The following is a 15,389-nucleotide window of genomic DNA, read 5'->3' as shown; positions in this document are numbered from 1 at the left end:
CCGAAGAAGGATGATGTATCTTGTTGTTTGTCAGATCCAGGAAAATTCAATTTCACCCCACGGCTCTTCCAGCTGAGCAGCACATCTGGAGATTTTGTAGCAAATGAGTTTTTCCACCCGTCCAGAGCTCCAGACCTGGTCAGCTCGCTGCCTTTCCTGCAGGAAGATCTGTACAATGCACCTCAACCTGGTGAGACTGAAACACAAACGTTTGGCGGGTGGGGATTTATATTCTTCTAGTTAAGGCTTCCATCCATCCTTGCTCCATAAGCTTCGAGTGAGGAAACAGGAGTGTTTTAGATAGACATGCCATCCACCTCATTTAAAATCTATAGCAACTGTGTGATGCTGTCATTATCAATATGGACCAAAATCTCTGAATGTTTTCAGCGTCTTGTTTAACCCACTACTAGCTGAGTATACCTAATAAAGTATCCAGTGATTGGATATAGGGAACCTTCCTAGAGGTAGAAAAAGTGGTGAAGCATATCTGTCTGATGTATGTGCATTTATGTAATTCTTTATTCATTTCCACAATTCATTACTGTTCATTTTTTGGACGATTCAGGGTTTGTGCGTCATTTGTTCATCTGCACAGTTAAGAACAGATTTGTGAGAACACACTGTTTGTGAATGAAGACCAATGTTTTTATTGACTGCTGGGGAATAAAATGAGCAGCTGAGCTGTTATGAAAACAGTTTTATTTTAATTATGTTGAATTATTTGTGGACAAAATACATGCATAAACTGTACTGTGGGAGCTCTAATGTGCAAGAGTATTCATATTCATCATCTCAGCTCAAAGGTTGTTTTTCTTTTCATTTAGTTTAATCTTGTGTCATTTGAGTAAAATATACACCTATGTACATTTCTACAACCTGAACCTTTAGAACACGTCAGTGTTTTAGAATGAGATCAGTTGTATCTGTCCAAGATGGTGCCAGAGAGAGTGAGGATATAAAAATAGCTTCATCCCATCATCTCTTTCTCACATCCTTGCAAAAACAAGATGAAGAGATGTTATTTAGGAACTGATTTTTTGCAAAATGAAAGACACACTTTCAAATCTCATTGTCTTTTTTATCCTCACACTGATGCTCGCACAGACTTAAAGGATCATTTGGGGGGGGGGGGGAACACTTTAAAATGTAGATGCGTAACTACAAATCCAGAACATACAGTATGCAGATTACACCGCATATTTCTTACTGTATCTTATGTCTCTGGCACAGCTTTGTTCCTGGTGGATAACTTCCATGAGGTTTACCTGTGGCAGGGCTGGTGGCCTCAGGACAGCGAGAGGACTGGCTCTGCTCATATCCGCTGGGATGCAGACAGGAAGTGCGCGATGGAGACTGTGCTGCAGTACTGCAAACGTGAGGCAAACATCCAGAAACTTTAAAAGCAGAAAAGAAAAACATTAGGAAAAGGTTAATGTGTGATTTAATGAGAACCTTGTGCTGATTTTCTCCTGCAGAGAGGAATGAGAAGAAGCCTCAGAAGTCATACCTGATCCACGCTGGCCTGGAGCCGCTCACCTTCACCAACATGTTTCCCAGCTGGGAGCACAGAGAGGACGTGGCTGAGATTACAGAGAAAGTGAGCAAGACATATTGTTATCCTATACTTTTTCTCTTGGACGTCACTGCAATAGCTTTCCATATTCATGTTCAAAGTAATTCATATTTAGTTTATACTCAGCCTTGCACCCCCTCAGGTCAGTTTCATGTCCGAAACAAGCTATTCTGACTCCCTTCATCCTTCTTTTAAAACATCTTTTTCCGTCCCAAATAAAAAGAAATAAAAAATTAAATAAAACTTCCTTTCTTCCTGCACCTCCTTTTTTATATGCCCTCATCCAAAGTGGAAAATGTGATTAACATTTAGATTATGCTATATTTTTCCTTCCTCACTGATACAAAGCGGTTTCTCACAATTACTACAAAGGAGCCTGTGCATGCTCTGTTGTGGCTGCAGGAGGCGGAGGTGTGTAACCAGATCATCCTGGTGGAGGACGTGTTGGCCCGGCTCTGTCAGAACACCTTCCCTCTGGCTCAGCTGCAGGCCCGGCCGCTGCCAGAGGGAGTTGACCCACTCTGCCTGGAGCTCTACCTGTCTGACCAGGACTTTGAGGTCAGTAAAGTGAAGAAAAACTATTTTACTTTTGCTTTGAAGTTTTTGTTGGCAGCGTTTTAGTCACACAAAAAAATCAGCATGTTTCTTTCCTTTTACCAGATTTTTTTTTTATAACTTTTAAATCTGATAACAATGACAGCTCAGTTGAAATCAAATTAGTCACATGACTTACCTGTGACCTAATTAAAGTAGAAGTGTAATATCTATAGTAGCAGCTTTTTGACACAGTGAGGCATTTTTTCTGAAGTGACATTTTCACTTAGTTATCTTTTATTGATGAGAAAGAAAATATAGCTGATGACATTTTAACACTGTGGCAAACAGGAAAATGTTGCCTGACTGTACCTATAAAAAGCAAAAACTGTATCTGTTTGGTTTGTTCCCTGGAAGTTCCCTGGCCGTTTACAAGTGTGCATTTGCAATTTCACCATCAGCCTCAGACTTACATAGACAGCAGACAACTTCTTTGTCAATCTGTCCTGTCTTACAAGTTTTGAGTTTCGGTCTGTAACCTGGAGGCTAAACAGGAGGATCGTCCCCAGGATGAGAGTGGCAGTGCACAGTTCAGGTGTAAAGTCCTGAGGCCTCTGAGAGGGGACTTTCAGTGCAAAAAGCCTGAATGTGAGGCCACAGACAGACAATTGAAAGGAGCCACACCAGCAAAATGACCTGCTAATCTCCAGTTTTGCCTCTTTTTCGTCTTTGTCCTCTTCCATCATTTTGAGAAGCATACATGCAGATATACTTACAGAATGAAGCTTCCAGAAAGCAAAGAGAAAACAGCAGCAACACTGGAAGTGCTGCAAAGATGCACAAACAGACAATTCTGAAATAGATCTCAGCCAATTTTATCTGGTGCATATTTTCTCTTTCTTTTTTTTTTTTTTATTGGCACAAGCAAAAATAACCTCAGTGATTCACATCAGTGATTTGAGCAGATATGTAGCAGGTACATCAACAAGTATAAATGGTGGAAAACCAGAACTGTACACAGTAACTAACCCTCAGTCATTAAAATCCATCTAACACCATCTAACTCTCACTTTACAGACCAGTTTGTAGGTGGATTCAGGTAAGAAGAGATGCTCGTGTGACTCATCCGCACTGATGACCCGTCCTTCTCTCGAGCACGTCAGCGCTGTGTTTAAAAAAAATCACTCCTGTCTCTTGAGTGTGGTGCTGGTCGAGGAGGAAAGGTTGTGCTTGGCTGCACGATTATGTCTGAAAAGATCATCCAGAAACACCCTTACGCTGTTAGACAGTACTTTATAAAAGCTGCAATCACAAAGGACTTGGCACTTCAACTCCTTCACACAGGAGACAACAAATACAAAATGACACATGATCCAAAATTAGCTTCCATCTCTGCTGGGAGAAAAGATGAAAAGTTACAACTGACCACTTGAATCAGTCAGAGAATTCAGGATTTGATTGGTATGTGCTGTAAGTGTGTACTTTTATACACTTCAGTTAATACCTCAGAGTTAAAGCTATAACTCTAATGTGCTTCTAAAGTCCTTCTTATTATAAATGACATAAAACATTCATAGTTTACAACTCCTTAAATATCCTACATACAGGACTTAAAAATTATTACATTATTTTCTTTTTCCTAAATGATCTTATGTAGGACGGGATTTATAGATAGGCTAAACTTTTCATGTTCATTCAGGGTGTGCCCATAATGGTAAATCCACTGTAGGCTACCTTTAACTCATACCTGCACATCTTAAAAATACAAAATTCTTAGACCAAGTGAGGTGCCATTTTTACAGCAGTGAAAACCCTAAAGATGATGATGACGATGACCTGTCAATAGCTTGACAAGGATGGTTAGTCATCGATGTTGAAGCTAGTGGCTGGAAAGAAATCTAAACTCTGCATTTAGTTTGCTTCAGACGGAGGAGAATGAGATTTCATTTTAGAAAAAACGTGAGATTTTCATGTTATTTTAATATTAATAAACACATCTAGCAGGCGTTCTTAAACTCAGCCTGGATAGACGTATATTTTCATTGTATGTTTGGTCTCAAATTGTATATAAAGTAGTAAAAAGTATTAAAAGCCTTAAATATATATTCTCTGTACCTGTAAACACCCAGTATTGCTCAGAATCGCATCAGGATTATTTGTCACTATTTACTAATATTGTATAGAAAAAACCCATCAGGAAATTATGGATTTTATGTAATGTTATAATTAATAATAATTAGTTACATCCTAGTGAGTTAAGAGGTCGCTTATCTCTTGATGTTTTCCTTGGTGGGAGCGGGTTTAGACTTTGAAATGATGTGTTTATGCTCTTGTGATAATTGACAGGTTTTATCTGCGCAGCTGCAGTTTATCTCTCAGACCACGCCGCACTCCTTCCACACTTCTCTGCTCCTGCAGCTTTTCTCTTTGCACGCACGCACACAACTTCTACCTTTCCTCTCAGTGCAAATAAATGCTCTTTAGTGATTCACTGTTATCTGCACTGCAGTCTGACTCACTATCTGTCTGTGGAGCACAACATGGAGGCATGAAAAAACACCAACACTGGATGGAGTTGATTTGTTTCCCCACAGGGCACAAGATATCACGTCATGTTAGAGAATCAGTGAATTAGCAGATGTGATTGTACAAGAAAATATTTGAAAATATTGTTTTCCTATTTATATTAAACTGAACTTTTCTGAAAATTGTGCGCTCTGAAACATCTCACTGTGAAAGTACCAAAAAATGTATAATCACTAAGCACCTACTCATCTGTTTATCCATGAAATGATCCAGTGCAAAGTGCAAAGGACAACATCCTGCAGATATGGCGCTGGAGCTTCACTCAATCAAACATGATTGATCAGGTGATTTGAGCACTTCTAAAGACGCTGATCTCCTGAATTTTCATTGCAAAGGTGAAGATAGATAGATAGCCAGCCAAAAAGGTGTTTGGTCTATCATCTGGACACAGGAAAGAGAACAAGGATACAGGAAACAGAGAAGAGTATTCCAAGGAAGAGGTTTGCAAAGAAGAAGTGGGATGTGAGGCTGAATAACAAGGAAGGAGAAAGGATTTGCATCCACAGAGACCGACGTAGGGCACATCGGACATCTGAAGAAGCTTTTATGCAAACATGAAGCTGTGGATGCTTAAAACAGCTTGATCTAATTAGGGTTGGGCAGATAGGCACAAAGGATAGAATTAGGAAGCAAAATCAATGATCATGTGAATAAACTAACCTTCAGAGTAAAACAGGAAGTAGGAAAAAGGCATACCTACACAAGAAGACTGAAACTAAACATGATAAGAGAGACATTTAAATGTTTCCTGTCTTAGACTTTTATCAAATTATATTTTTTGGTGCTTTGACAGTCAGTGTTTCATCAAATGCACCTGCTAACAAAACTTAACACATTCAGGGTGTGTTAGTATAAAACAAAGGCTGAATTTTGTCACCGAACAACAATATTGATCATGTTGAACCATTATTAGTTAGAGTTAAATTGCCATCTCTCCTCTCTGAGGCTGTGCTTGGCATTCAGTGATGATCCTATCACACTGCCTGTGTTCTCTTCTGAAACGTTTGTCTCTTTTTCTGACCCCAGAAAGCTTTGGAGGTGAAGAGAGAGGAATATGAACGTCTGCCAGGGTGGAAGCAAGTGAACTTAAAGAAGGCCAAAGGACTGTTTTAATCGTGTTTTTAATAGGAGTTGGTACGTGAAGAGGTACAAGAGAGGACAGTCAAGAGGGAGATGCGAGAAGAAGCCGCAGAGAGATGAACCTGCTTTTGATCTGATACGAGGAGAATGAGACTGGAGATGCACTCGCCTCGCTTATAGTGATGTTTTACTTCTCAACTTTGTCGTTACTTAACAAAATGAAATTCAAGCGGTATAACAAGCAGGTTAAAAAAAAAAAAAGACACCTGGCTTTGTTGCATACATGGCTTTTATGTGTGTCATAGCACTAAAATCACCGCTTATGGACTCGTCAAAGAAAAAGACTTGGACGCTTGTTGTCAGAGTGCCATGCTGTGGTTGTGTATGTGTGCGACTGTATATAATGTTTGTGTGCAACGTTAATTTGCGTAAAACTGTGTGTAGGTGCGCCTGTGACTTTGTATCTATGTAAAAACGAGTCCTGTCGTGTCAGATGTTGTAAGGAAAGTCGTCACTTCTTCTGTCCACACTGTCTGGATGCTGCCAGGCCTCATAGGTAACTCATATTGCTCAAAACTGCTGAAGTGACCCTGGTTTATTGGGCACCTGAGAGTTTCATTAGGAGAGAAACAGCAGCTTGAAGAATCTGATTGTATAGTGCCTTGCTTTTTGTGTACAGTTTATATACAGAAATTCTAGTCTGCATTTTTAAAGACTTTCTTTGTGATATAAGACATAGTGAATTAAATCACAATAATGCTCAACTCAGAAGTGGAGTCATTTGTGTCCTTGCTGCATACACTTTCATTTCATTGCATCATATCTCCAAAATACAGATTCTATTATGCTATCAGGAAAGAGTGAAGGGGGAAATTATAGCAACTGTTCCAAGTATTTTTACATAACTCAGTTTTTCCTTTTTCACTTTTTTTTCACAATTTTTTTTCTGGTGGTTGTAATGAACTACTGGACTCTGCCCTCTTCTTTTGATCTAACTTGAAGATTAAAATAAAAAAATTATCATAAAATGTTTTCCTAATTCCAAAGACGCTGTGATGCAGAGTAGAATATAAATAGGAACTGAATGCAATGATTCTATATTTTTTTCACAGCACAGCACAAAAAACATCAAGTGTTTGAACTTTGAGGGGGAAAAAATGTCAGTTTAAATTTCCTGGCAGCAACATGTCTCAGAACACTTGGGCCAGTGTAGCATCCCCACTTCTTTTGGAAACTACTGTTAAATGTTTGGGAACAGACCCGTTGCTGTGCTTCTGGGGGAGGAATATTGTTGGGACAGTGTAGTTTTTGTGTATTTTTTGTTTGATGGTGCAATAAGTCTTTTCAACCTGAAAGGTGAAAGGCCTGCAAGTGCTCCTGAGCGCAGTGATTTTCATGACAGAATCAATCATGGAAATCACTGCATGTGCTGCTTGAGCCTCTCTGAATCTTTAGATGATATTAAGCACTGCAAATAATGAGACAAGCATAGAAAGGCCTTTTTTTCAGAAACTGTAAGTTGAATGCAAGTTTATTTTGTGAAAAATCTAACTGATCCTATCAGGACAGCTGAAAAATCTTCTGCTGATTAAAGAAAATGAAAAAAAATTAGGTGCCCAGTGTCCGAAGTCTCTGTGGATTAACTATCATTTCAAATTTCTTTTTCTATTCTGTGTATCAACTTTTAATTGCAGTGGGGAGAACTTATAGATGTTTTTTCTAAGGTTTACTTTGAGATTTGTGTGTTGTGCTGAATAGTGTAAACTAAAGACAATTAAAATGTGGGGTATTATCTCAATATCCGGACATGGGTGTAAAAAATCTGTACTATTCCACACCTGGACGTTTGCTTACCCTAACGCACCTGCTTAGCCCGTGTCAGCCTGTTAGACGGTTTCAGCGCCCTCTGCCGGACACCATTTAGCATTACATTAGCTGGATTCAACAGTTTTACTACTGCAGTCACTCAGTAACATTGGTGCTTATTTACCAAAATATATTCCAGCAGAGAGCTGAACAGAACAGAGTCTGCGCAGACTTCGTCATGACGCGCATTGATCGGGAAGGGGTCTGGAGTCTGAGAGAGCGAACAACGTGCTTTAGATTAACCCGATTTAGTAAAACAGTAATTGAATCCATCCGCCTCGGTAAGTTTTGTTTTTAAGACAGAGAAGAAAATCTGAAGACATGCAGGCCACTCCCAGTTATGCGTCTGTGCTCAGATGTTTTGAAAGTGTATATAAAATACGCTTCTTCTTTTGCACAGCGAATACCTTCGTCAGAGCTGGCGTGGAGATCTCTGCAGAAGTTTAGCACTATTTAAAGTATAGTTTATTTTCTGGAAGATTTACCCAGATTCTGCAGTATAGTTTCAGACTTACCGGTAAACTAATTAAAAGTGCGATTTTTTTTTCAAAGGGAGCAAGTAACTTTACTGTTTTAGTTTTACTGCGTTTGCGTTACACCGCGCTTAAATTTCTTTGCGCTTCTACCCTAAATTTTTTTGGTAGTCTTTTTCCTTTGGTGAATTTTGACCTTTACTACAAGCATAATTTCACTAGACTGTAAATTTACTTTGACTATCATCTTGCTGAAGAAAGTCGACTATGATGGCATTATATGGGAAATTGCGCTTCCCTCTGTTTGTTTCTTGTTTGTTTCAGTATTAAAATGCACGATACAATCTAATAGTAAATTCAAAAATACATTTATGGAAGGTTGTTTCTTTTCTGTTTAACAATAATCACCAACGAAGAAGACGCACTACCACAAAACCTAGGGTAGAAGCGCAAAAATATTTAAACGACCTTTAGCCTAAAAAAACTTGGATCTGTCCGCCTGTGTGAATTATTTGAGAGGAGATTGGTTGTTGCATGGACATGATCCAAGGGCATGTCGGAGCACTGGGCGTAGGTTCAACACCTGTTTAACTGATTGTTAATACAAACATCTATTTAGCCATCCAGTGGCCTGCTGAGTTTAAATTGAGCATCAGAATTTAGAAGAGATTTTAATTTGCATTTGCAAAGAGGTCAAAGAACAACGCAGAGCGCAAAAACAGAAAATAATAATAGCAAACACAGAATCATTTATAGAAACAAGGTATATACCCGCCGTGATTACAGAATACAATCAGACAAAACAATCTGTACAGTCGAGTATATCTTGTAATAGAGGATTATATAAAGACGTGATGCTATGGAGCCTTCCATTCAGCCATATCAAATTAAAACAGACAGAATCTTCCACCACAACATATTAAGGATATCCGCACTCTTTGACATCATCAGGATCCAAGAACAAACTGCCATCAGTGAGAAAACGATGCTTTAGAACAGCCACTCCCAAAGTCGAGAGTGCTGCAGCCCATTTAAAAAAAGAAAACCTAGCGGGGCCCACCCAATCTGAAATCCTCCCTCTAATTAAAATACAAAAGAAATGTATATGTTTCCTTGAAAACAAAACAAACATAAACAACTCAGGCTATAATTTGCTATTGTTACCCAATCATATGCATAATGTTAAGGCCAGTGTGTGACCCCGCCTGCCACAGGGATACAAATTTAAATACATGAGCAGAAAATTAAGGTCACAGTAATGAATAATATCACAAACTAACCACCTCGTACTACCAGTTCGAATTCACTTTTTATATAAGTAAATTAACTTGTATGAACATGTAACTACACATACTTCCGAGTAATTCCAAACCGAATTTCTGTTAATACTGTGGTCCACCTGCAGTATCTTTACAGCCCACCAGAGGGCCCCAGCCCACACTTTGGGAATCCCTGCTTTAGAAAATTACTTTGGACACTAGAATGTAGGGAAAAAATGACCTTTCACATCCAGTAACTATGTGAAAGGTCATCAAAATGCACCTGTGAGAGTTTTCTCCAGTGACTGATCAGAGCAGGAAAAACACCCAGTGTATTATTGCTTGTTTCTTTTTCTCTGCATCATTGGCATTAAATTTATGAAGTTTTACTACTGAAAATTTTGATATATCCCAGTAGACAGCTGAATTAAAATGAAATAGGTTGCTGTTTGTAACAAAGCTGAAATGTAATTTTCAGCCTTTAAAATTTCATGTGGTTAAAAAGTTGTGAGATTTAAAAAATGCTGGGACATTAAAAAGTGCCACATTTTGACCTAACACTGTATACTTTCTGGTCTGTAACTCCAGTAATCTACATAGTATGTAGCATTGCGTCCTCAAATATATTGAAGTTAAAAAAAAAGAAGATCTGATTCTGATGGTGTCGAGTGGGAAGCATTCCAAGAATGTTTCTTTTTTATTTTCCTTGCAATGACCCATTTGTCCAAATATTGAACATTCATGGAGTTCAGTCTTTGATCTTTCAGAAAAGATGTCCTCCCAAGTCAGGCTGAGGCTGCTGCCGAGCACCAGGTGTCTGTTTGATGAGCCCGTTCAGCTGAAAGTGGCCGGGCTGCGGTCAAGGCAGGTGGTCACAATCAGAGCCACATCGACCGACGAGAGAGAAGTGGTGTTCGGCTCTTCAGCCACTTACAGGGCAGATGATGGCGGAGAGGTCGACCTGAACCGAGACCCCTCACTCAACGGGAGCTACGTTGGAGTGCAGCCCATGGGTCTGCTGCAGTCACTGAAGGCAGACACTTTGCACAAGTACTTCTTCAAGAACAAAGCTCTGAACCCTCACGTGGTGAAGTTTTCTGTGCATGAGCAGGAGGCGGATGGCAGGATACTGGCAGAAGAGACAAACGAGAGGTTTTTGATGGGAGACGGGGTCAGTCGGGACCCAGTCAAAGAGGGGAACATACGAGGAGTCTTGTTTACACCCCCAGGTACTGTATGTGGTTTTCCACTTAGAAGTATTCACTATCATTACAGTGGGCCCCCCTTTTTTTTTTAACAGGTGGCGAAGGTATATTTTCTGCAAAGGGTACATCACTTTTCTTGATTCAATTTCAATTCAATTTTATTTATATAGCGCCAAATCACAACAACAGTCGCCTCAAAGTATTTATATTGTAAGGCAGACCCTACAATAATACATACAGAGAATAACCCAACAATCAAATGACCCCCTATGAGCAAGAACTTTGGCGACAGTGGGAAGGAAAAACTGCCTTTTAACAGGAAGAAACCTCCCGCAGAACCAGGCTCAGGGAGGGGAGGGGCGGGGCCACCTGGGGTGAGAGAAGGAAGACAGGATAGAAGACATGTTGTGGAAGAGAGACAGAGATTAATAACAGATGTCTTGAAAGATGTCTCAGTTCCTAAAATGCATCTGGAGGACAGAGGAGGGGGTGGCTTGTCATATTAGCTGTAATCATATTTGCACAGCTGTATCCTTTGTAGAAGTACTTATTGTACTACTTTGGGAAGTTATTTAAAAGTATCCTTAAATATAAAAAAAATGTGTTTAACACCTCTGAGATCATAAAATACAGCACTAATTGGGCTGTAATGAAACTATATGATGAAACTTACACCAAAATCACGATACATGAGTGAAAAACATTTTAATTCATATTTAAACTGGAAAACATAGATGAAGTGTTGAATATGGATCTTTTATTGTAGGGCTTTAGGTTAAAGTTTCACATTATGCATGATTATAACCTACTTACATGAAACTTTTGTTGTCTGTGTTCTAGGAGAAGGTCCGTTCCCTGCTGTGCTGGATCTGGGCACCTTCATGTCTGAGAAAAGAGCCTGTTTGCTGGCCAACAAAGGGTTTCTGGTCCTCACGATTGCTGTGTTCAGTGACAGACAAAATATGAAAGAGATACATCTGGACCCCTTTAAAGAAGCCGTGGATTTCTTACGCCACCACCCCAAGGTGGGTCCAGTGGGTGACACTTAAGCTAGCAGCGTAACTTTACAAGAACCCATGTAACTGTGTGTTCAGACCGAATGTGAAGCAAATGTTTTTGTTTTTTTTTTGGGGGGGGGGGGGGGGGGGGGGGAATGATTGCATGCGTAGTCTGTGAAATGCAGTGAACTGGTTAAAAATCAGTCAGGTTTGAAGAATTGCTTGGCAAAAAGTGAGACACTGCTTTAGGGAGTCCTAGTTATGTGTAGTTACGAGTTATGTGCCAGAACACCCATTTTTTTCTTTAAACTGTTCCAGTTTAAATGCCCAGCAGGTCACAACTTTTAATACTTTGGAATTGCCGGTTTCTGAGCTCTGTGTGTTATTTCACAGGCGGGCAGTAAAGGAGTCGGCATAATATCAAGATCAAAGGGAACAGATATCGCGCTCTCTCTTGCTGCATTCGTGCCCGGTGTGGAGGCCTTAGTTTGGATCAATGGCACCAGTGCCAGTGTGGGCACTCCCCTCTACTACAAGAAACAGCAGATCCTCTCACCCTTAATGTTTGACTTCAGCAAGGTGATTACCACCAAGTCTGGAGCAAACCTTATCAAGTATGCTACTGAAGATCCCCTGGAAGAGAAGAACAAAGGAAGCCTCGTCCCCATTGAACAAGCCAAGAGCCAGTTTCTCTTTGTGGCTGCAGAGGATGACCTCAACTGGGACAGCAAGGCCTACATGGACCAGATGGTGGAGAGACTGAAGCGTCGTGGGAAGGAGAACTTTGAGACTATTTTTTATCCTGGAGCTGGACATTTGCTGGAGCCACCCTATGGACCCTTCTGTTCCTCTGCTTTCCATGGGATGCTTAGCTTCTCAGTGGTGTGGGGAGGGGAGCCCAGGGCCCACGCAGCAGCAGAGATCCACCTGTGGAAGAAGATAGAGGAGTTCTTTAGAACTCACCTGAGTTGTGATGCTGCACAGGCTAAAGCCAATTTATAAACAGGATTTGAAAGATAAAACAAAAAACAACTATTGAATATATTATTTTATTTGCTTGTGAATATTTTCTGTTCTGTCTTTGAATGCATTTCATGTTTGATTTTAATATCAGAATACTTTAATAATTCCTCAGGGAATTATGTGGGTTACAGTTACTCCAGGACAACAGTAAATGGCCTGTATTTGTATAGCGCTTTTCTAGTCCCCAAGGACCCCAAAGCGCTTTATACATCCAGTCATTCGCCCATTCACACACACATTCACACACTGGTGATGGCAAGCTACACTGTAGCCACAGCCACCCTGGGGCGCACTGACAGAGGCAGTAACTTCTTCCTCACCTCATCAAGCTCTTCTGACTGCTGCTGAGCTCCAAAGCTTTTTACCTGCTTGGAATTTGTGTTGACTGAATACATAAATTCATAAATCAAGTTTAATACAATGGCAGCAAAGATTAAAAGAAATATTTGTGTTCAGCTTGTGAGTGACCATCCTACAGCTATCTGGGTGAGGTCACTACCAGAAAACAGCAAGGAAGGAGACCAAAGACGCCACCTGGGAGATATCGCTACAGAATAAATGTTACAATACAAATGCGAACACACAGGAAAAAAAGGTTAAACCATACAAGACCAACTCCAAGTTAAAGAACTGCATTATTATAGCACATTTCTAAAGTATATTTCACTACCACAGTAGTACAAGGATGAAAATGGCACCACAGAAAACTAGCACATTACTCATCAATGCTGCTCTTTTTTATGATAAATAACAATGTATTTTAAAATACTGATGTATTGAAAAACAAGACAAATTAAGTGTAAAAACCTTTGACTTGTGGTTGTGAAAGTATTTGCACCACTATCAACTACAGCAGACTCCAAATGTGATTTTGTCATCCTTTAATAGGTAGAAAATGGAGAAATTAAAGTAGAAATGACTAAGTCCTACATTTGTGAGTGTTAAACAAATGTATTCCTGCTTCAGCATTTAACTGTAATGACAGATTAACTGCTAACAGACATTATCTGTTTATTAAACTCAAGAATTAAACATAATTGAATTTATGACTGTTTTATAGGTTCACCTTATTTGTTTACCAATCTAATGTCAGTCATCTCAACTCTGTATTGTCTTTGGTTGCTAGACTAACAAGCCAGTCCAAAACACTCTTTTCTGCTTTGGGGCGGGACAAGTGGTAAAGGTTCAGGTGAACCTGTGGGACCTGACACAGAAGCTAAGTCCTAAGAATTAGTGATGGGAATTCCGGCTCGTTTTAGAGAACCGGCTCTTTCAGCTCGGCTCACTAAAAAGAGACGGCTCTTTCGGCTCTTCAGGTTGTTTTGTTGCTTTAATTAATTTATTATTAACAACAATATAAAATTATGCACAAAAGGAATTACTAATGTAAAAAAAAAAAAAAAGTGGTTTTATTTATGTATGTTTATATATAAATATATACAGTGGCCCCTAGAGATAAAGCCCGTACAAACTCCAAAAAGCACGTACAAATTCTAAAGGACGTAGAAACTCCAAAACACATTTCTAGCGTTAACTGAACTTCCAAAACAGAGCTACCTAGATCACTTAAATTACACAATTGAAAGCATATGTGTATTGTTTGTGTATTTATACACAGGCGCTCATATATATTCAAATAATTTAAAGAAAACGTTCATTTATCGATAAAACAGGCGGAGCGAGAACACATCCGGGACTTTTTCGCGTTCTCGGCTTGATGCATACTTTGAATTGGAACAGTACTTGGTCTCCGACTGATGACGTATCACGAGTACACGAGAACACAAGTACAAACAAGAGAAAGGGCCTATGCTTCAGGTTTAATATGGACAAGTAAATGTGTGTCTATGTGGGGGCCCACTAGTACAAATGTGGTTTAAGTTGACAATAACTGTTTTAGTTGTACCCTGGGGCATTTCAAAGGTGAAAGCCATTCCACTTTAAAGGTATAAGGTTTTATGAGTGAAACCAGAGTTAGGACTTAGGAGGCCTGGTGTTTTATTTTGAAAATCTTAATTTATATACCATGCAGTAATTGTTACAACATTGGGTTTTATTTTTGTTCATTTCATAAGAAAGTAACTGTTTTCAGTTCATTTTTTTCCTTTCCCAAATAAATACCTAGTCATATACAGCAGTACAATGAACCCAGCCCAATCTCACGCTAGCTTTTACCATAGCTTTGTGGGAATGGGCAATTGTTTGCATCGTCTGTCACACCAACCCTCTGCATGTCCTCCTTCACTACATCCACAAACCTCCTCTGTGGCGTTTCTTCTTTGTAACATAAATCTGTAACATATTGTTAAATAGTCTAGTCCAGGGGTCGGCAACCAGCTGTGGCACGCGAAAGGTTGTTAAGGTTAAGGTTGTCTCCTTGACCTGGAGACAACATATAAGATGACACCGCCATGGACCTCAACCTGCAGGCTTTGTGTTACCTGTTTCTTTATACAGGAGCATGTAGGGGTGGACTGCCTTTTTATTTGATTACCCTTTTCTCATGTTTTTCTTAGTTAGGGACATTTTGGGGGACGTTATACTCTTACTTGTTAAACACATGCTCCCATCCACTCTCTTGGTCCAGAAGCTCCATAATCCAAGTGTCCCAACTCAGGTCTGATGGCATTTTTTCAGTGGTGCTTTTAACCTCTTGGGAACTTTCACTACATTCCTTACTTGATGCAGAAAGAAGAAAGGAGTCAGGGATGCATAGCAAGCACAACAAGACACCAGCAGCCCAACCTTTCACCAACTGAAGACATTTGCAGCACCATAAAACATGACAG

The 15,389-nt window shown here is 39.7% G+C and overlaps 2 protein-coding genes across 9 annotated transcripts in view; both read left to right on the top strand.

The window, feature by feature from the left end:
• svilb (supervillin b) overlaps nt 1–6,064 on the top strand; it is a 46,801-nt gene extending 40,737 nt beyond the window's left edge. For all 8 annotated transcript variants that reach the window (XM_085438826.1, XM_085438821.1, XM_085438822.1 and 5 more), the window contains 5 exons: nt 35–190; nt 1,234–1,377; nt 1,479–1,600; nt 1,979–2,134; nt 5,723–6,064. In XM_085438826.1, coding sequence (XP_085294952.1) covers nt 35–190; nt 1,234–1,377; nt 1,479–1,600; nt 1,979–2,134; nt 5,723–5,809 — 665 coding nt within the window. In that variant the 3' untranslated portion in view covers nt 5,810–6,064. The remainder of the gene's footprint in view (nt 1–34; nt 191–1,233; nt 1,378–1,478; nt 1,601–1,978; nt 2,135–5,722) is intronic.
• Nucleotides 6,065–9,152: 3,088 nt separating this feature from the next.
• On the top strand, nt 9,153–13,646 carry LOC146687270 (acyl-coenzyme A thioesterase 1-like). Its single transcript, XM_085438973.1, has 3 exons — nt 9,153–10,603; nt 11,420–11,604; nt 11,971–13,646. The coding sequence occupies exons 1-3, from the start codon at nt 10,147–10,149 to the stop codon at nt 12,577–12,579; spliced, it is 1,251 nt and encodes a 416-aa protein (XP_085295099.1). The 5' UTR covers nt 9,153–10,146; the 3' UTR covers nt 12,580–13,646.
• The last annotated feature ends 1,743 nt before the right edge of the window (nt 13,647–15,389 follow it).

The sequence above is a fragment of the Copadichromis virginalis genome, linkage group LG18 (genome assembly GCF_057382275.1).
Source record: "Copadichromis virginalis isolate Kocher_CV1m ecotype Utaka linkage group LG18, C_Virginalis_male_GT1.1, whole genome shotgun sequence".
Classification (NCBI taxonomy): domain Eukaryota; kingdom Metazoa; phylum Chordata; class Actinopteri; order Cichliformes; family Cichlidae; genus Copadichromis; species Copadichromis virginalis.
The sequence above is the reverse complement of the archived record's forward strand: the minus strand, read 5'-3'. Positions and strand labels throughout refer to the sequence as shown.